The sequence below is a fragment of the Carcharodon carcharias genome, chromosome 9 (genome assembly GCF_017639515.1).
Source record: "Carcharodon carcharias isolate sCarCar2 chromosome 9, sCarCar2.pri, whole genome shotgun sequence".
Classification (NCBI taxonomy): Eukaryota; Metazoa; Chordata; class Chondrichthyes; order Lamniformes; family Lamnidae; genus Carcharodon; species Carcharodon carcharias.
Window position 1 is genome coordinate 37,648,023 of NC_054475.1, and position 21,207 is coordinate 37,669,229.

The 21,207-nt window shown below is 42.0% G+C and overlaps 1 protein-coding gene across 2 annotated transcripts in view; it reads right to left on the bottom strand.

The window, feature by feature from the left end:
- LOC121281732 (leucine-rich repeat-containing G-protein coupled receptor 6) overlaps window positions 1–21,207 on the bottom strand; it is a 265,429-nt gene that overhangs the window by 59,646 nt on the left and 184,576 nt on the right. For both annotated transcript variants that reach the window (XM_041194643.1, XM_041194644.1), the window contains one exon: window positions 1,695–1,910. In XM_041194643.1, coding sequence (XP_041050577.1) covers window positions 1,695–1,910 — 216 coding nt within the window. The remainder of the gene's footprint in view (window positions 1–1,694; window positions 1,911–21,207) is intronic.

Below are 21,207 nucleotides of genomic sequence, written 5' to 3' on the forward strand. Positions count from 1 at the left end.
AACCAGATGCTGCAAAACCCCTTTCCCACATCTTGTGTGTGTAAAATAAACCAACCCTCTTATTTTAACTTATCTCACGTTTGCTGTGGGGTTATTAATAGACGATGGGATCACTCCAAACGGAAGGGTTCGGGATAACATGCCACCACTTACAAAGCAGGGAAATAAGAAATCAAAAATATCTTTCTGTATACGGATGGGTAGTGAGAGGAGAAATCAGGGCCATTTAAATTAATCCACGATTGGTCCAAAGCACCACATTGCCTGAAACTGGCAGAGCAGAACGGTGTCCCATTTCCATTTCAAAGCAGGATGCCTCTCGATCAATGGAGGGGACCAAGTTCACAGATTTTTTTTAACTTTCAAAAACAGTTTTAAAACAAATCAACTGGAGCTCTCAGTTGATTTAAATCACAGCATGAAACACAACAATAGAAGCTGACAAGGCTTTTTGTTTTACATTTTTATTGCATGATGGTACTTTCTCAAGTGGAGAAAGTATTGCATGACAACTTTTACACAATGGTGGTCAATGTAAGGGTTAACTGTCTTTGCAGGATAATTCCCTATGATGCATCAGTGCATTAAAATATCTACATTACAATATAGCATCTAATAATGACATTTGCAGGTGTCTAAACATTTTACACTTAGCTTTCAGAATGTTCCTGACTCCTCAGCAGGCTTACCCCAGTGGTCATGAACTCTCCAAGGAGATACATATTTTTAGGGCTTCCCAAATCCAAACCAGCACATGAATATTGTGTGCAGGAGGAAATACAATTTTCCTGTGGTCCTCACAATGTGGACCCCAATCTTGGAATTGGTGCATGTGCGTATTGCACTCATGGCCTTCCCAAACCACAAAATGGCCACACAAGACTGGTGTAGGTTTGGGAAGGCAGAGGAAAATTGTTTCTCAAGCAATAAAAACCAAAGTTCAGCATTTCATGACCTGATTTGCATCTCCTTTGGGAGGCAAAAATCCAGTTCCTGGAGTAGAATTTGAACGCACAATCTCTGACTGAAGAGGCAAGAGTACTACCATTGAGCTAAACTGACAACTGGTTAAGATGCAATGAAAGAAAATTGTATAATAAGCAGTTTCCCTTAAAATACCAGCCATCATCAATTTATAAATGTATCATTAGGCAGCATGATAGTGCTAATAAAAAAGTAATTCATTCCTGATGCAGGATAGTTTGCCTTAGGGCTGACAATTTTAACTGTTTTCATCTTGACCAGGAGATGAAGCACTAATTGGTGGTCAGTTCCTCTGACCAAAATGAAAACTTGTCAGACCTGATTCCACCTCATGCATTTGGATTGTGGCTTTCAACAGGGTTGTCCCCACCATCCGAGGTGAAGAAATGACAAGAGAAAGGAAATTGGGAGGAACATATTAAAAATAAATAGATGGCTTTCATTAAAGCTAATTACCATTCTTTGCTAAAATCAAAATAATGTAAATTTTGTAAATCTAAAACAAAAAAAAAATGCTGGAAATAGTCAGCGGGTCAGGCAGCATCTGGAAAAGGAGAAACAGAGTTAACATTTCAAGTCGATAACCTGGTGAAAATCCTTCTCTCTCTGCAGTTGCTGCCAGACCTACTGAGTATTTTGAGCATTTTCTGTTCTTATTTCACCATTCTTAATTATTTAAAACCAACTCTTAAAAAAAATACAATACTTACAGCACCACCAGGCTGGATAGGTTGACAAATGCGTAGTCAGGGATATGTGCTATTTTGTTGAGAGCTAGTGTCATTGCCTGGAGTGATGGCAGGTTGTTGAGAGCTCGAGCAGGAATTTGAGTCAGCACATTATCATCAAGCCAAAGGTGGCGTAGGGACTGCAACCCTTCAAAACTGTTCTGAGGAATGTCTGAAATCAGATTTGCATCCAGACGTCTGTAAGGACAATAAAGTTTAAATTACTTAAGCTTTTGAAGTTTTGTTGCATAACTAGTTAAGAGTAAAATAATTAATACAATTCAAATGTATAACTTGATTATGTGCATTTGTAAAATTGAGAGCGAACTGTTCAGGGGCGATGACAGAAAACATTTTTTCGGAGAAAATGTAATGGAAATCTAGTTGAGATTAATTAGGTCAATTAAAAATGTTAAAAACTGAGATTACTGGATGTTTGTGAGGCAAGAGTATTAAGAGTTATGAAATCAAGGCAGATGAATGGAGTTAAGATGCAGATCAGACATGATCTAACTGAATGACAAATCAAGCTGAAGGGGCAGAATGGCCTACGCTTGTTCCTAACAAATTGTGATAAAGTTAAATCCGATTGATAACAAAACCTGGCATGAGGTAGAGTAGTAAGATACACAGGTAAGCAAGGATACAGTTATACAGGTACTTTATCATCAGCATGAAATGGTCCTGTGTGCACATCAAGGCAAAAACGAAATTATAACACAAGAGGATGCCAAACACAATAAACCCCAGCTGTAAGTGCCTTCTAGGAGACTGTCTCAAACCGAATTTAAGTTTACACTAGGCAGAATTTTGCCCTTGCTGGGCGTGTGGGCTCCACTGGCTCAGCGGTGGGCGGACAGCTGGCCCCCGCCGCTGAAACTGGGCCCGCCGCCATTTTGAGTGGGCAGGCCAATTAAGGCTATGCGCTTTCTGTGTGGGAGGGGGGTAGGAAATCCCCAGCTGTCAAAGTGCACTCTTTCGCCTATGAGACTGTGCTGTCTTAGGGAAATTAGTGACAGTGCACAAAATTTAAAAAATAGGAAAATAAAAATATTATTAACATGTCCCTCTCATGTGACAATGTCACACGAGATGGGACATGTTAATAAAAATGACATAAACTTTATTAAACTTTTTGAAAACGGACATGAAACCTCATCCTGCCAGTGGATGAGGTTCCATGTATTATCAGGAGCCCTCTGGGGCTCCTGGCCTGTCTTAAGGTTGGACAGGCAGGTCTTTAATTAGTTCTTTTGAAGGGTCATTCGGACTCGAAACGTTAACTGTGCTCCTCTCCGCAGATGCTGCCAGACCTGCTGAGTTTTTCCAGGTATTTTTGTTTTTGTTTTTAATTAGTCTGTCAATGGCCTTAATTGGCCATTGACATATCAGCGGGCAGACAACTAATTTTGCCTTCCTAAAAATTTAAAGGGACCGGGCATTCCTCTCGACGTCATTCCGCATCATTTTCCCGTTGGTGAGCAGGCCCCGCCCCCAAATCGCCGATAGGAAAATTCTGGCCATTGAGTGTAATGTAATAACAGCTTCAAGCAACAATAAAGTTTGACTACATCAATTCATTTTTGAAGTTGACTCTCAGTGTATTAACTTATCACACATAAAACACTGGCAAGTTCATTTTTCTCCTGTATTGAAACAGGTTGATATTCATGTATTTTCAAGGAAAAACATCACGCTAAAGTTTTCTCCCCTGAAATTACTTTAATACTCTTTCCAAATACACACAGTATCACTATTAAAGTGCAGCCTAAATGATGAAACTGCATTCATTAGTTTTGTTTTAACTCATGACTAAATGGACATGGAAATCGGTGGGAAGTGACCAGTGATATTGCGTGACAATATGCCGCTGCCAGGGATCTACGGGAATAGGCCCCTGCATAAGAAAAGAGTTTCAAGAAAGGAATTCCAGGTGCAAGGGGATGCGCTGGGATGCTGGGGAGCTACCCAGGTCATGAGAGGTCCAAGGCTTTGTTGGGGGGTCCAGAAAAGTAGGAGTGGTTTCAAACAAGTGTTAAAAATAAACTTTCCTTGTTGTGTGTTACAGTGTACACAGGAAACCCAAGTTGCTTTGGCAACATGCACATTATAGTCTGGAGCTATGGTGGAGGCTCCAACATTCTTTCCATCACATAACTGGCTAAGAATTTCCTCCAATCTTACCACCTGTCATTGACAAATGTTGGAAAGATTTGGAGGTTGATACTTAACCTCTTTTGGCCATGTCTTGAACATACCTTCCTTGATCATCAAGTACTGGTTTAGGACTTGAATTTGTAATCTCTAGCTCAGATACAGGGATGCTATCCACTGCACCACAAGGGAAATGTACTCAGGAAATTAGTCAGGAAGTCAACATGCGGCTTGTTAATGAAGCCCTGCCATTAAAAAATGAGTCAAGCTCACCTGTTGCTGCTCAGAGAAGACTCACTTTGCCATTTTCCTGTCCAGGAGTTTAACCTAAATTGCTAAATATAGGTACATCATTTATGGCCCTAGCACCTGTCCTTGGCAGGGTTAGTCTGGGAGTGAAACCAGAATTGTTCTCTTGCCTAGGCCTCAAGTTAAAATAGCAGATCAAACTGCAAAGAGATCATCAGAGCCTGTGTGCATATTTAACATGGAACCTGCCAAAACCTTTGCTGCCTGATATTTAATATGGAGGTTAGCCAGATTGGGACAGGGAAGGAGCAAGTCCCTGTTCCATTGCAACAGTCACCCTCCACCCTCATCTGCCTGGTTTCTGTCAGGTGGGACAAGATCAACCCATATGAATATGGTAAAGATATGATTTACAACTCGCCAGCATGATTCATTTAAAAATATATATAATGTATTGCTTGTACAAACACATTTTTAATGGTTACACCTCTATAATAAACAAACAAATCCATTATCTGAGCACACCTATAAAGGTAAACCACTGCCGCAAATTTGTACCGATTCCAATTGCTAGTGAGATTTCCTATGTAGCCACAAATTGAATTTCTTAATCATGTCCAGTAACATCTTAGGTGATAAGAGGTTTTAACTCTTCTGGACTGGGCTGTTGATGGCAATGGCAAGGGCAAGAACAAGTAATTGTGCAAAACCAAATCAAACTAGTATTTGCTCCAATTAGTGTTAAAGCAATTTATTTGTGTGAATGAATAATGCATTGGGGTACACTAATGCAAAGTCATACATGTCAATTAAGAAGACCAACAACTTACAAAAACACTTTTTCAGTGTGATCTTTTAGGTTCATCCCAGCTTCAAACAAATAAGGTTTTTTAAGCTCACCTTTACCCTCAGCTTGCACTGCCTCTCACAGGTTGGCAAATAAATTTGTGACTGTTTTAATTAAACTTATTTCATTTATTTTAAAAAGAAAAACTGTGTAACTAACATTTTGGAAAAAGGGTAGGTAGTGCATGCTTTTGGAATTTTCCAGCAGCAGCTTAAATAAGTCTTATGTAAATAAAGACTGCATGTAAATAATAGACTCATCTATTTCTCTATCTGCCTCAGCTTGACACACTTCTAAATTAAAAAAGTTAAAAGGCTTTTATTTAAAAGTTTTGTTGAAATCTACTCAAATACAATCATGCAGGCAAAAGAGCACAATAGAAACTTTACCTCAATAAGCTTTTTGAAAAGCTTTTTTCCCCAAGTAATTACATCAAACATTCACTCAGTCCACCACAAGCACACCGTGGCTGCAGTGAGTACCATCTCTAAGATGCACTGCGACAACTTGCTGAGGCCTCCTCGAGAGCATCGCCTGTGACCTCTGCCACTTAAAAGGGCAAGGGCAACAGATGCATTGTACACCACCAAGTTCTCCTCCAAGTCATACACCATCCTAACTTGCAAATATCTCACAATTCCTTCATCATCACTGGGTCAAAATCCTAAAAATCCCTACCTAAGTGGACTAAGGAAATGCCTTCACCACATGGACTGCAGACTTTCCCAGGACATTTAAGGATGGGCAATAAATGCTGACAATATACCCACATGCCGTGAAAGAATAAAAACTCACCTCTGGCACCCCAGAGCCTGTCCACCATCTACAAGGCACAAGCCAAGAGTGTGATGGAATACCCTCCACTTATCTAGATGAATGCAGCTCCAAAGACACTCAAGAAGCTTGATATAATCCAGGGCAAAGCAGCCTTCCTGATTGGCATGCCATCCACCACTGTAAACATTCACTTCCTTCATCACTGGCACACTGTGACAGCAGTGCGTACCATCTGCAAGATGCTCTGTAACAACTGGCCAAGGCTTCTTTTATAGCACCTTCCAACCCACGTCCTCTACCGCCTAGAAGGACAAAGGTAGCAGACACATGGGAATCCCATCACCTGCAAGTTCCCTTCCAAGACACACACCATCCTGATTTGGAACTATAATGTTGTTCCTTCACTGTCACTGGAAATCCTGGAACTCCCTCCCTAACAGCACTGTGGGTGTAGCTACATCACATGCAGCCATTAAACAGGGTGGCTCATCATCACCTTCTCAAGGACCATTTGGGAAGGGCAACAAATGATGGCCTTGCCAGCAATGTTCAAATCCCAAGAAAGAATTAAAAAAATTTAAAAATAGTTTGCAACCTATGCCCTCTGTGTCCCTCTGGCAGAGGACATGGGTTTGGAAGGTGCTATAGAAGAAATCTTGGCAAGTTGCCGCAGGGCATCTTGTAGATGGAATACACTGCTGCCACAGTGTGCAGATTGTGTCAATCATAAAACATTCAAAAATTTCCTTAGAAAATATTATTTATGTAAGCTAAGGCTCATGACTTCCTTTGGATTAAAAACTAATTACATCATCAGTTCAATATATGCAAATAATTGCCTTAACGTGCTTCTGGGATATTTCAGCGACTGTATAAATAAATCTTATGAAAACAGTGATTTCTGTAAACAATAGATCAGATAAATTCTCTATCTGTCACAGCTTGCCACACTTTCTAAATTAAAGAAATAAAGTTAAAGGCTTTTATATAAAATTTAGGTTAAAACTTATTCAAATTCAGTCATGCACACAAAAAAATGCAATAGAATCTTTACCTAAATAAATCTTTTGAAATATGGACTCCAATTTTTCTTCCAAGTAATTTTGAAGAACCGTCACACTGACATTGTTAGATGCTGAAAGTCATGTTCCACTACATGGGCTACCCTACATGCAACTGGAACAATACTCACAATTGCACCATCCACCTTTATCTGACAGATAAAGGTCACAGAGTCACAACTCTGAGCAAAGATATTGTTGTGACTAAAGCCAAGTTTTTGCTAAAGTTGAGAACAAGTAAATAAATGACCACTTTACAGTTTGCTGTAATCATGTTTTTGTCTAATATACCACTTTACAAATGCCTTATCTTTTATTTTAATTATTTTAAGCATTCGGAGTTTCAGTTATGGAGGAGAAAAATGTCTTTTCTTCAGGAAGCATTTTGACTGAATCAATTGGTCTCCTTTTCTTTCTGGTATTGGCAAGCTCTGTTGAGTGGTCACACAGGGTTGGCTGAGGTTAAGTCCTCAGTAGCTTGTCATTGCTACTTTTCTTACTTTTAGTTGACCTAGAAGGGCAGGGGCAGCAGACATATGGGAACATCACCACCTGGAAGTGCCCCTCCCAGTCAGTCACCATCCTGACTTGGAAATATATTGCCATTCCTTCACTGTTGCTGGGTCAAAATCCTGGAACTCTTTCCCTAACAGCACTGTGGTGTAACTACACCAAAGGGACTGCCGTGGCTCAAGAAGTCAGCTCACCACCACCTTCTCAAGGGCAACTAGGGATGGGCAATAAATGCTGGCCTATGAATGAATAACAAATAAATAAATTCCTTACCACTGCAGCTCTGATTAGCTGCTGCTTTACTTGGCTGCTGTTTTGCTCTTGAGCCAATCAGTGAAGTGTAAAGTAATGGTAACAATATGAGTTTAGAGGATAAAGATGTTATACAATAGAAACGATATTTCAAAAAGACAGGGAGAATGGAAAAGGAGGATGAGTAGCCTTGATAATAAAGGGTGACATAACAACATCAGTGAGAAATGTTCTTGGCACCGAAAATCAGGAAGTAGAATTCGTATGGGTGGAGATTAGGAATATCAAGGGTCAGAAAATGCTGATAGGAGTACGTCATAGCCCCCCTGATAGTAGTTGTACTGTTGGACAGGACATTAAACAAGAAATCATGGGGCCTTGTAACAAAGGCAATGTAATAGTGGTCATGGGGAATAAGGAAATAGCAGAGGCATTGAACAAACGTTTTATGTCTGTCTTCACTGTAGAAGACACAAGTTACATAAAAAAAAGGGGAACGTAGGGATTGATAACAGCAAGGAAATTAAGCTAATTAACATCACTGGAATTACTGGAATAACTCAAGGGACTAAAATCCAACAAATCCCAAGGACTAGATCTTAGGTTCTAAAAGTGATAGCTGCAGAGAAATTGGTTATACTGGCTATGATTTTCCAAAATTCACTGGATTCTGAAACAATTCTAGCAGATTGGAAGTTAGCAAATGTAACACCACTACTCTAGGAAGGAGAGAGAGAAAACAGGGAACTACAGACCAGTTAGCCTGACATCTCATCATTGGGAAAGTGCTGGAATCGATTATTAAGGAAGTCTTAACAATGCACTTAGAAAAGCATTAGAACAAATTAACATGGTTTTATGAAAGGGAAATCATGTTTGACAAAATTTATTAGAGTTTTTTGAGAATTTAACTAGTAGGACAGATAAAGGGCAACCAGTAGATGGAGTACACTTGGGTTTCCTAAAGGCATTTGATAAGATGCCATGGGAAAGGTTAATACACAAGGTACGGGCTTATGGAGTTGGGGCTATTACACTAGCATGCATAGAGGATTGGTTAATGGACAAGAGGTAGAGAGTAGGGATAAATGGGTCAATTTCAAATTGGCAGGCTGTGATGAGTGGAGTGCCTCAATGACCAGTGTTGAGGCTCAGCCATTTACAATCTATGTAAATAACTTAGACAAAGAGACAGAGGGTAATGTATCTAAGTTTGCTGACAACACAAAAGTAGTTGTGAATTCAGGTACGAGGAGGACACAAAGAGACTGCAAAGAGATATAGACAGGTTAAATGAGTGGGCAACAAAGTAGCAGATAGAGTATAAGGTGGGGAAGTGTGAGGTAGTTCACTTTGGTTGCAAGAATTGAAAAGTAAATATTTTTTAAAAGGTGTGAAATTTGTAAATTTTGATGTTCAGAGATGCTTGGGTGTACTTACACAAGGAATACAGAAAGTTAATATGTGGTACAGCAAGCAATTATGAAAGCAAATGGCATGTTAGCCTTTATTGCAAGAGGATTGGAGTATAAGAGTGAAGAGGTCTTGCTACAATTGCACAGGGCTTGTGATACGACACCTGGAATACTGTGTGTAATTTTTGTTTTCGTATTTAGAGAAGGATATACTTGCATTGGAGGCAGTACAGTGAAGGCTCACAGGGACCTGTCCTATGATAAGGGGCTGAGTAAATTGGGTCCATATTCTCTGGACTTTAGAAGAATGAGAGGTGATCTCATTGAAATATTCAAGATTATGAAAGGGCTTGACAGGATAGGTACTGAGCCGCTGTTTCTCCTGGCTGGTGAACCTAGAACAAGGTGGCACAGTTTTAGGATAAGGGAATGATCATTTATGACTGAGGCTAGGAAACATTTCTTCACTTAAAAGGTTGTGAATCTTTGTAATTCTCTACCCAGAGGATTGTGCATGCACAGTCATTGAATATATTTAGAGTTGAGATAGACAGATTTTTGGGGAATTAAGGTGTGGGCGGCACAGTGGAGTTCAAGCCCAGGATCAGCCATGACCATATTGAATGGTGGAGCAGGCATAAAGGGCTGCATGGCTGTCTTCTGTTCCTATTTCTTATGTTCTTAAGTTATACATAACAAAATCCTAGTCTAATGTGTTGGAAGCTTTAATTAGTGATTACTAAAGCTAATGGTTAATAAATGTAATGGTAGGAGCAAGAGACTAACCAGACGCAGTAGATGTTTCAGTCTACATTCCTTATCTTTACATTAATATTCAATAAGCAATTCACATCAATGTTTTCACTCAGGTAACATGCTCTGCAAAGTCTACTTTAAAACACTGCAAAGGTGATGTAACAGTTGGCACATAGGGGGGCATAATTACATTAATTAGGAACATTTTCCATTTATGACAAAATAGCAATCAACTTTTTTGAATTTTATTGCTTCATTGCAATCTTCAAAGAAAGATTAGTATAGACTTGTTAGAAATAATAGAAGGCAAGCACCATTTCACAACCTATATTTTAAAAGTAATTATGACTGCTTGTGAATCTCAATGGTCCAATGATCAACATAAAAAGAATGTTGAAAAAACACTTCACTTCTTCTAAAGCTTCAAATTTTATATGTACTTGACAATTCTCTTAAGCTCCATATTATATTACAGGACTTCTGTGCAATTTGTGCCAAACGTTAAATCACTTAGAAATGCTAAAATAACATTAGGCTTTGGAGTGTTATATTTTAAGGTGAAAATAATCCTTTAATGTTGGTTCCATGGTTCATTAAAATCCAAACTACTCCATAGCTAAGTTATTCCTAATGGCTAGATCAACCAAATGAAAGAAGCTGGAAAGAGCCTAATTTATTCTAAGCTGCAGAAAAGGTACTATGACAGCATTTCACTGATACCTTCAATACATACACCTTTCTACACACTTTTATCCTCTTTCTAAATCTTGCTGTGCAAAATAATAATAATTTCTTTCCCAGGACCTCAAAACTATGGATCTCCTTACCCTTACAATCTACATGCATTTAGAAAAATAAAGGGATGCATGTTTCCCCAGATACTTTAGGCACTAAGAGCCTCCCAAGTGACCAAATTGGATTTTATTTAAAACCTGGGTTTAGCCCGCATTTCACTCAAGATGCCATCTTAGTAAGGGGGTTGAAACTTATGCTAGGAATGACTACCTAGCGGATCATTAGGAGGCTGATTTTCACTTAAATGTCCTCTAGCGCTTATTAAGGAGGAGGTTAATGTTTGATCTCATGCCCTCTCCTAACATCACTGATTGGGAGTAAACAAGCCATTGCAGTGAGTTTTGAGTGCCATTAAAAGCATACTGACCTTTTATTGTTCACTTGGTGCTGGAGGTTTAAAGCTGTCTCTTGAAATACATCAAGAGACTCCCTGGGACAATTTGTCAAGACTTCACCAACATTCAGTCAAAATTTGTTCTGAAAATTCTCTGAGAACTTTACCTAACAAGAATAAGTGCAATGCTACTCCATCTTATTGGGCATGTTATAGCAGCCACCAGGAGAAAGGGGGAGTCCATGGTCTTTGGTCTAAGATCATAAGTTCATAAGAAACAGGAGCAGGAGTAGGTCATTTGGCCCATCAAGCCTGTTCTGCCATTCGACACAATCATGGCTGATCTGATTGTGACCTTAACTCCAGTTTCCTGCTTGTCCCCTACAACCCTCGACTCCCTTGTTGATCAAAAATCTGTCCAACTCAGCCTTGAATATATTCCATGACCCAGAGAATTCCAGAGATTAAGGACTCTCTGAGAGAAGAAATTCCTCCTCATCTTTGTCTTGAGCCCTTATTTTTAAAACGTGTCCCCTACTTCTAGATTCACCCGCAAGGGAAAACATTCTTTCAGCATCTATCCAGTTAACCGCCTTCAGAATCTTATATGTTTCAATGCAATCATCTCTCATTCTTCTAAACTCCTATGTGTATAGGCCTAACCTGCTCAACCTTTCCTCATAAGACAACACCTTCATTCCAGGAATCAGCCTAGTGAACCTTCTCTGAATTGCTTCCAATGCAAGTGTGTCCTTCCTTAAATAAGGAGACCAAAACAGTATGTAGTACCTAGGTGTGGCCTCACAAATGCCCTTTAAAATTGTAGCAATACTTTCCTACTTTTATAATCCAGCCCCTTTGCAATAATGGCTAACCTTCTATTTGCTGTCCTAACTACTTGCTGTACCTGCATGCTAACCTTTTGTGATTCATGTATGTCCTTGAATAGAATCCTGGGTGTCCTTACCCAGATCCCACCGCACTGCAGCATTCTGCGGTTGCTCTCCATTTAAATAATATTTTGATTTTCTATTCTTCCTGCAAATTGGACAACCTCACCTTTTCCTACATTATTTTCCATCTGCCAATTTTTTGCCCACTCACTCAACCTATCTATGTCCCTTGCATCCTCCTCACAATTTGGTATCCTACCTATCTCTGTACCATCAGCAAATGTGGCTATCATGTAGCCAGACCCTTCAGCGAAATCATTAATGTAGATCGTAATTAGTTGAGCCCCTGCACTGATCCCTGTGGCACTCCACTAGTTAAAGTTTGTCAAACTGAAAATGACCTATTTATCCCAACTCAATGTTTCCTCCTCCGTTGAAGAGCTGGAAAGAAACAGCCTGGAAGACCCATCACAGCGTTTACCCACACCCTGCACCAGCACAGAGGCACACACCCCAGTGGGGCCTAAGTCTAGGGCAGGCTTGGGTTCACAATCTGGTGGTCACCGCAGGGACACGTATCCGCAACAAGAGGAGGCAGGTTCAGCCGAGCTCCCTGGCACTCGGAGGACTGCTGGGGAAGAGGCATCTGTGAGGTCCAAGTCAGATGATGAACCTCTGGGTTTGGCCTTCCAACTCATCCTGGAAAGATAGTAGGAGGCGGGGGAACATCATGCAGAGCTGTTGGAAGCCCTCAACAGAGTGGCTCACGAGTTGGAGGAGTGCACCTGCCTTCTCTCTGATGAAGTGGCACCCACATGTGAGCATATGGAGGTCTTATGGGAGGATGGCGGGTGCCATGGAGACCCTGGTCCAGCAGGATGTGGAGATGCGCACAGGCCTGCACTCCACCGTGGGAGCCCTGGGTGAGTTCCTGCAGTGGCAATGAGAGAGGGAAATGGGGCACCTTGATGTCCCTTCAGGTGCTCTTTCCCCTCAACGTGTCAGGCCAGGGCCCCCAGGCACCCGAAGGGAGGAGGAGCGGCAGCTGGATGTCCCTGGGTCATCCCCACTCAGGAATCTCAGAGGCTGTTAATCCCTCTGAGGCCCCTTTGCCTGTAAGCCCCTCAACCTCATCTGTCACCGCAGAGGGACCAGCCGGCCAATGAATGATTCTGGAAGGAGGGGTGTGTGTGTGTGACAAGCCCTTTCAGAGCCTCGTGCAAGCATTCTCCAACGCATGTGGATCCTTACTGTATCACACTTATCTCAATGTCCTGAACATTTTCAATGCTGTCTACTGGGGTTCACTTTCAGTTGTCCATCTGAGCTGATCTGCATCTCTGCCCACCCAATGATCACACTCCCATGCAGCACCTAATCTTGCCCGCCACAACGCTGGTTTCACTTTCAGTTTGGACAGTATGGTGCTAATTCAGTTTTACTTTCACTCCCCGGTCCTTTCCCCTCCTACCGTCACCCATTTTCTTCTTCAGCCAGGATTTTCCCCTCGGCGATTTGGGGGCGGAGCCCGCTCACCGAGGGGAAAATGATGCAGGATGTCAGGAAGAATCCCCGACGTCATCCCAGTCCCTTTAAATTTTTAGGAAGGCGGGTGGACAGCAAAATCAGCTGTCCGCCCGCTGACCTGTCAATGACCAATTAAGGCCATTGACAGGCTAATTAACATTATTAAACACCCTGCCTGGCCAACCTTAAGGCTGGCGGGCAGGCCAGGAGCCCCAGTGGGCTGCAGATTATTCATGAAGCTTCATCCACTGGCATGATGAAGTTTCTTGTCTGTTTTGTATAAAAGTAATAAAGTTTATGTATTTTTTAGTAACATGTCCCATCTCGTGTGACATTGTCACATGAGGGGACATGTTAATCTTTTTTTAATGTTTCTATTTTTACACTTAACTTACTTGTCACAAATCTCCCCGAGGCAGCACTTTGCCTCAGGGAGCAGTGTGCTCTTTCGCGCGCACTTTGACAGATGGGGAATCCCTCCCCCGCAGGGAACAGAAGGAGCATAGCGCTTCCTGTTGGGGACACCGCTGGGCGGGCCTTAATTGGCCCACCCACTTAAAATGGCAGTGGGCCCCGTTTCAGTGGCGGGGGTTGGCTGGCTGCCCGCTGCCGAGCTGGTGGGGGCCCGCATGCCATCCGAGGGAAAGATTCTGCCCTTCCTATCACTGCTGACCCACCTGGCAACACCTTCCACCTCCCCACCATGACCTACCAGCCACAACTCTTTTCCTTCGGGGATGTCCTGGTGAACGTGTCCATTCCCTTCCTTCCCCAAAATCCCACCACCATCCACATTCAACTCCCTGATCTCCTCCTTCCCACCCCCAGGGTCCAAGTCTGCCTCAGAGTCCCCACCAACCACCCTCGCCATCCCTTCTGCCGATACCGGTGAACCCTCACCCTCCTACCCTCTTGGCCCACTCTGCCCTTGGTCATTCTCATCATTCCCTCATGCCACACCCTCCCTCAGTTCGCTCCCCAGGAAGCAGTTATGGACCCATCAGACTCCTCCCTTGCATGTTCACCTGGATATATCCCCCCTGGACCCCTCCCCTCTTGGAACTCCTTCCCTACTCCGGACCTCTGCCCCCAGCCTGGAACCTCTTCCCCCCTTAGTCTACCCACCACTCCCAAACTTCCCCGCCACTTAATCCCTCCCCCTTCCTGACTCCTTCTGACACCCTTACTTCTTCTGCCACCCTTAATCCTTCCCTGCTCCCTAGCCCTTCCTCCAGCCTTATCTCTTCCTGCAGTCTTACCTCATCGTCCAGCCTCGCTCCTTCCTCCAGCTTTACTCCTTTTCCATTCCCGACTCCTTCCTTCACCCTCACTTCTTCCTCCACCCTTATGCCCTCCCCTCTCCGCACTCCTTCCTCCCCCAGACTCTCTCCCCTCTCCACACCCCTTCCCCCCTCCACCCCCATACTCCCTCCACCCCCTTAACCTGACACCTTCATTACCCCACTCCTAACTTCACACCCCTGACACCTTCATTCCCCTCTCCCAATCTCACCCCTGACACCTCTTCCTCTCCCAGTCAATCCTATCACTTCCTCTCCCACCCCCTTGACACTCATCTGTTGTGAGCATTAACAGTGACTTTCCAAATTCCGTGAACTGCTTTGCAGCAGAGCCATGGCCATGAGAATCCACCTAGTACGTCATGGACGTGGACATGTGGGGATGGTGGGGATGGGGGATGAGTCCGGCAGTTGGCCTAAGAATGATATGCTGATGTATTATAATTAGGTTCTCAACATCTGATGGCAGGGAACGCAGCCCACCATCAATAGGCTGAGCAGATGATCGCAAACTGGTTTCACGATTTCATGAAACAGATTTTTGGCCTTCTTGCCATATTGTACACTCATGCCACCGAGAATGCGTGATGCCAATGGCACAGATGATTCTGCCAATAGACTGGCTTAACCAAATCAGCACAAATGCTATGGAGGATGAATTCCTGGAGTGTGTACGAGATAGGTTGAGGACCCAACTAGGGATTGGGTTATTTTGGATTCAGTGATGTATAATGAGAAAGGGCTAATTAATAACCTTGCTTAAAGAAGCCTTTGGGAAATAGTAACCACAACATGATAGAACTTCACCTTAAGTTTGAATGCGATATAGTTCATTCTGAAACCAAGGTCGTAAATCTGGAAATTATGAAGATATAAGGGGTAAGATGGCTATGGTGGATTTGGAAAATACACTGAAAGATTTGACAGAAGATAGGCAGTGGCTGGTATTTAAAGAAATATTGCATAGTCTACAGCTGATATACATTTCTTTAAGGCACAAACACCCAAAGGGAAAGGTAAATCAACCATGGTTAACTAAATAAGTTAAAGATTGCATTAGATCAAAGGAAGTGGCTTATAAGGATGCCAGAAAAAGTGGTAAGCCTGAGGATTGGGAGAAATTTAGAACCCAGCAAAGGATGACCAAGAAACCAATTAAGAAAGGGAAAAGCGAATATGAATGCAAACTAGCGAAGAACGTAAAGGCAGACTGTAAAACCCTCTTTAGGTATGTGAAAAGGAAAAGACTAGCTAGGACAAATGTGGGTCCATTACAGGTGGGCACAAGAGAATTTATAGTGGAGAACCAGAGAAATGGTGGAGACACTAAACAATTACTTTGCGCCTGTCTTCCCAGAAAAAGATATAGCAAATCTCCCAGAAACGCTAAGCAACCAAGGGACTTGTGAAATTGAGGAACTAAAAGGAATTAGTATTAGTAAAGAGGTGGCACTTGAAAAGTTAACTGGATTGAAGGTTGATAAATCCCTTGGACCAGATGAGCTTCACCCCAGAGTGTTGAAGGAGGTGGCTAGAGAGATAGTGGATGCATTGGTGGTTAGCTTTAAAAATTCTATAGATTCTGGGAAGGTTCCTGTGGACAGCAAAGCAGCAAATGTGATTCCACCATTTAAGAAGGGAGGAAGAGGGAGAATGGAGAATTACAGACTTGTTAGTCTGACGTCAGTGGTAGGGAAAATGTTAGAAGCTATTACAAAGGATGTGATAACTGGATGAATTGGTTAACAGAAAAGCATGGTAAAATTTTGACAGAGTCAACATGGATTTATGAAAGCAAAATTATGTTTGACAAACTTGTTGGAGCTTTTTGAGGTTATTACTTGTAGCATAGATAAAGGACAATCAGTGGATGTGGAGCACTTGGATTTTCAGAAGGCTTTTGATAAGGTCCCATACATGAGGTTAGTAAATAAAATTAAAGTGCATGGGATTGGGGGAAATATGCTAGCATGGATTGAGAATTGGTTAACAGACAGAAAGCAGGCAGTAGGAATAAATGGATCATTCTCAGGATGGCAGGCTTTTACTAGTGGGGTACCACAGGGATCAGTTTTGGGTCCATAGCTGTTCACAATTTATATAAATGATTTGGATGTGGAGATCAATTGTAATACTTCCAAATTTGCTGATGGCACCAAACTGGATGGGAATGTGAGATGTGAGGAGGATGCAAGGAGGCTTCAAGAGAACTTGGACAGGCTAAGTGAATGGGCTAGAACATGGCAGATGGAATATAATTTGAATAATTGTGAAGTTATTCACTTTGGTAGTAAAAAACAGAAAGACAGGATATTGCTTGGATGTGAGAAGTTGAGAAGTGTGGGTATTGAAAGGGACCTGGGTGTCCTTGTTCATGAGCCACTGAAAGTTTGCATGCAGGTACAATAAGCAATTAGGAAAGAAAATGGTATGCTGGCCTTCATCGCAAGGGTGTTAGAGTACAGGGGTAAAGATGTCTTGCTGTAGTTGTATAGGGCCTTGGTGAGACCTCACTTGGAACATTATGTACAGTTTTGGTCCCTTTATCTGAAGAGGGATATACTTGTCATAGAGGGACTGCAATGGCGATTCACCAGATTAATCCCTGGGATGGCAGGATTGCCTTATGAGGAGAGATTGGTGAGGCTGGGTCTCTATTACCTAGAGTTTCGAAGACTGAGGGGTGGCCTTATTGAAATTTACAGAACTCTTATAGCCCATGACAGGGTGGATGTGGATAAGGTGTTTCCCCTGGCCGGTGAGTCTAAAAGCAGGGGACATATTCTCAGGATAAGAGGTAGGCCACTTGAAACTGAGACGAGGAGGAAGTTCTTCACTCAGAGGGTGATGAATCTTTGAAATTCTCTACCCCAGGGAACAGTGGATGCTCAATCATTGAACGTGTTCAAAACAGAAATCAATAGTTTTCTACAGACTAATGACATCAAGGGATATGGAGATAATGCCACTTTCCTGCACTAAGTAGATGATCTGCTATGATCGACTTGAATGATGGATGCCATGATCTACTTGAATGGTGGAACAGGCTCAATGGGCTGAATGGCATTCTCCTATTCTAATGTTCCTAAGTTCTTCCTAGTTCTTCCTGATTTATCTTGACATCTTTCATATACTTCTGTGTCTTGAAGTCATCCCAAGACAATCATGCTTCTCGCTGCAGCTAAAATCTGCTTTGAAGTGATAAAAAACTCTTGGAACACACAAATTTAAATGGAACTATTGGTCCTAGCTTTGCACCAAAGGCAGAAGGAGAAATCAATTGTTTGCTTTGCCTATCTGACTTTCTTGAAGTCAAAGAGGGAAGAATATATTTAGCTATTCTTCCAATCTGAAGCAGGCAAAAAAAGTATTGAATTACCACTGAAAAGTTGAAAATGTCTAAAATTCCCAGTTGAGAATGATAATCCTCTACATTTTAATTAGGTTGCTTGCTTCTGCGTATAAGGGACAATAATAAACTGCTGTCCTGGAGATTCTCCAGTGGTTTGATGCACAATGTAGAACATGGTATAGAATGGATGTTATAAATCATGTCACCCAATTCAACCCCTAGTCCAAGGTAAACTGGTTAATTTCTGCTGAAGGAGCATTACAATTGGCATCAAATTTCCCATTTTAGAGAAGGGAAAGAAAACTGCAAGGGCTTCGGTTCCCTTTAACTATCCAGAAACATTGGTTTGTATGCATGCTGAGTGAAGGAAGCAGGCACCTGAGGTATGGGGCTGGATTTTCAATTGCCAGTAAGGGTGGGAATGGGTGCAGGCGCAATTTGAAAACTGTGTTCCCGGAGGGTAGCACTGGGTCCCGATGTCTCTGGAGCAGTTTGCAATTTTAAAAGGACCAGCAGACGGGAGGGAATGGGAAACCTGCTCGCTGCCAATTAAAAGTCCCTTAAGAAACTCATTAAGGAGACTGAAGCAGAATGGGATTTTCAATCATTTTTCCAGATGAAACTGAATGGTCTGGTGCATGTTAGTACACAGATGTTGGGGTCCCAGCAGGGCAAAAGAAAGTTTGTTCCCATCTGTGATTTTTTTTTGTTAAATTTGAATGGTCAACTGCTATGGGGTCAAGTGTTGTACCTCGGCTTGGCATCCATGGCCACTCTGTGCCATCCTTGTGCTGTCTTTATCTCCTGGCTCTTTCATGAGCTGCTTGTTCTCCTTGACAAGTAGCGGCAGCACCCAACATGGCTGCCGGCTGCTTTTGCCACTGGCATCAGGCAGGAAGCACCTGCCTCCTGGAGGCGTACTGTGTTTCTAGTTGAGCGTCAACTCACCTCCTGATGAATCAGCCCACCTACATTTAAAAATAGTGTTCCCAGGCCCCTTTCAAAATCAAGCCCATGATGCCCTCCACAGTCAAATGATCTGCTTCCCTTCACTCTCTGAACTCACACGTGAAAAATAACTAAGTAGATGAGGTACCAGATATCATCAGTATCAGTAGAAACACTGGGGGAGAAAACAACCTCCATTGGAAATGCAAGGTTCTTAAGTAAAGATAAGTTATGAAGTGAAAGCTCCCTTAAGTCTACAGACTGCTGTCAGTCTCTGATGCTGATAATAGCATTTAGGCCCTGATGCCTCCAACTTCAACATTTAATAAGGCAACATCAAACAACAAATTTATGGGATGGGCTCGAATGACCCTGGAAACAGGATACAGAAGCCATTGATAAGGAAATATGAAACATCTGGACGTGGCTATTTATCGTTCATAATGTATTTTGAGTTAAGAATGATGATGTGGGCTGCTTTGAAAAAATTGTATAGTATCAACAAAATATTTTATGGTACATAAATCAGTTTGCCAGAAGCATGTGCTTTGTGCAGGCGCAGGCCAGTAGCATGAATCTTAATCTTAAACCTTTTCCCTTTGCCCAAAGGCAGGCACTTGCTGCCTTTCAGTCAGCATCAGTTTCCATTGAAAACGACAGGGAGCAGTGGGCCAGAATTGGCAAACGTGTCCATGTTTTCATGCATAGCCACTTTGTGAGATCAAAGTCGCTGTCCAACGACATGACAAGGGGAGCATTTGTCTTTCCCCACAAAAAATGTCAAGTTGCTGTCAACAAATTGGCTGCAGTCTCCAAACTGGATCTGGCTGGATTGATAGATTGCAGTTGTCTAGAACATTGATGAACAGCCCATCTGTTCAGTTCACCTGAAAAAACAGGAAAGCATTCTCCTAACAGCTATCTATCACTATTCTGGTGGCAGGAGTTACACAGATCAATTGTAATAGTTTTTTGATATGATTTAAAGGAAAATGTCATCCTAGTACATTGTAAAATAATGAGTAAAGGTAAATAAATTACAAAATTTAAACTCCACTTTAGGTGATATAGTACATAAGTTTTAATGTGCTTGCTTTACTGTATCATCAGTTTCTGTACACTGCAAGTAAGAAATCTGCTTTGTAGTGAGTGAATTATGATTTGAGTTGTTGAGTAAATATTATGGAGATAAATATTCCAAATATATATATATTTTTGATCTGCCTTTTGATCTGCCTGTTGACCTATCTTATATGAAACTCCAATTCATTTATCCATTGGTCAACATTACAATTTTAAGTGTACTGACTCTTATGTAAAAGAGCTATTATACAAAAGCAATTTGTGTTGTCGCCCTTATCCAATGGTCCCTTAATAGCAAAGTGGGTAATGTTGTGATGTAGTGTTAAAACTTACAGACTAGAAAATTCCAGGTTCAATTTCCAACGTTGTCAAGTTATTTGAAAGTAGCCAGGGCAGTTATAGAGATGCTACAACTAGACTGAGTTCAGGAAAGGAACCCTTACCCAGAGTTTCTGATTATGAATAGCCAGCTGACATAATCTTTTGGACTTGCATTTGTAGAATCACCTCTTGGACGAGGTAAAAAGGGCTAACACTGTTTGCTTGTGGTACCAAGGCATGAGGTATAGTTCCATTGGCAGTATTCATGAGGGGACAAAAATTATTGTGATTTCTTTCCAGTTCAAAATGTCAAGTAGGCCATGGCTCTGTCCTCATACGAACGTTGTAGTCTCTTTAACTTTCCAAACTTTGTTTTCTAATTTCATCCCTTTTCAGTCAATTGTCTTTAGTCAGCACAGGTAACTGAAACCCCCATTATGATGATAGGCACCGATGTTTTGGATAGAACAGATTCCGAAGTAATGTACAATGATGGAGGAAAATGAAAAGTGGAAACTTTTCTATTTACCTGGTTGTCTGATCATTAAGAAACAAAGCATAGGGTGGAATTTTCTATTCTGGGATGAAGTCTCATGGTGGGGGTGGGAGCGGGGAGTGTTTCCTGCTGTGGAGGCCAGTGGGAATTCAAGCCATATCATGCGATGCTGGCCTCATTACTTAAGCAGTCAGAGGTTTCCCGACAGTTTGTACGACAGGGCAGGCTAGATTTCTCCCACCCCGTCAGCATACCTGGGCACCATATTTAAAAGGTGCCCAGATATCAACTGACCTACCACTGAAGGTAGAAAATGGACCTCCTGGAAGACTTTGAACATAGAAGATGGACCTGGTGAATGATCCACCCACACACTGCTGCATGTTCCAGGGTCCACGATCGCTGGAGGCCTCCATCCCAA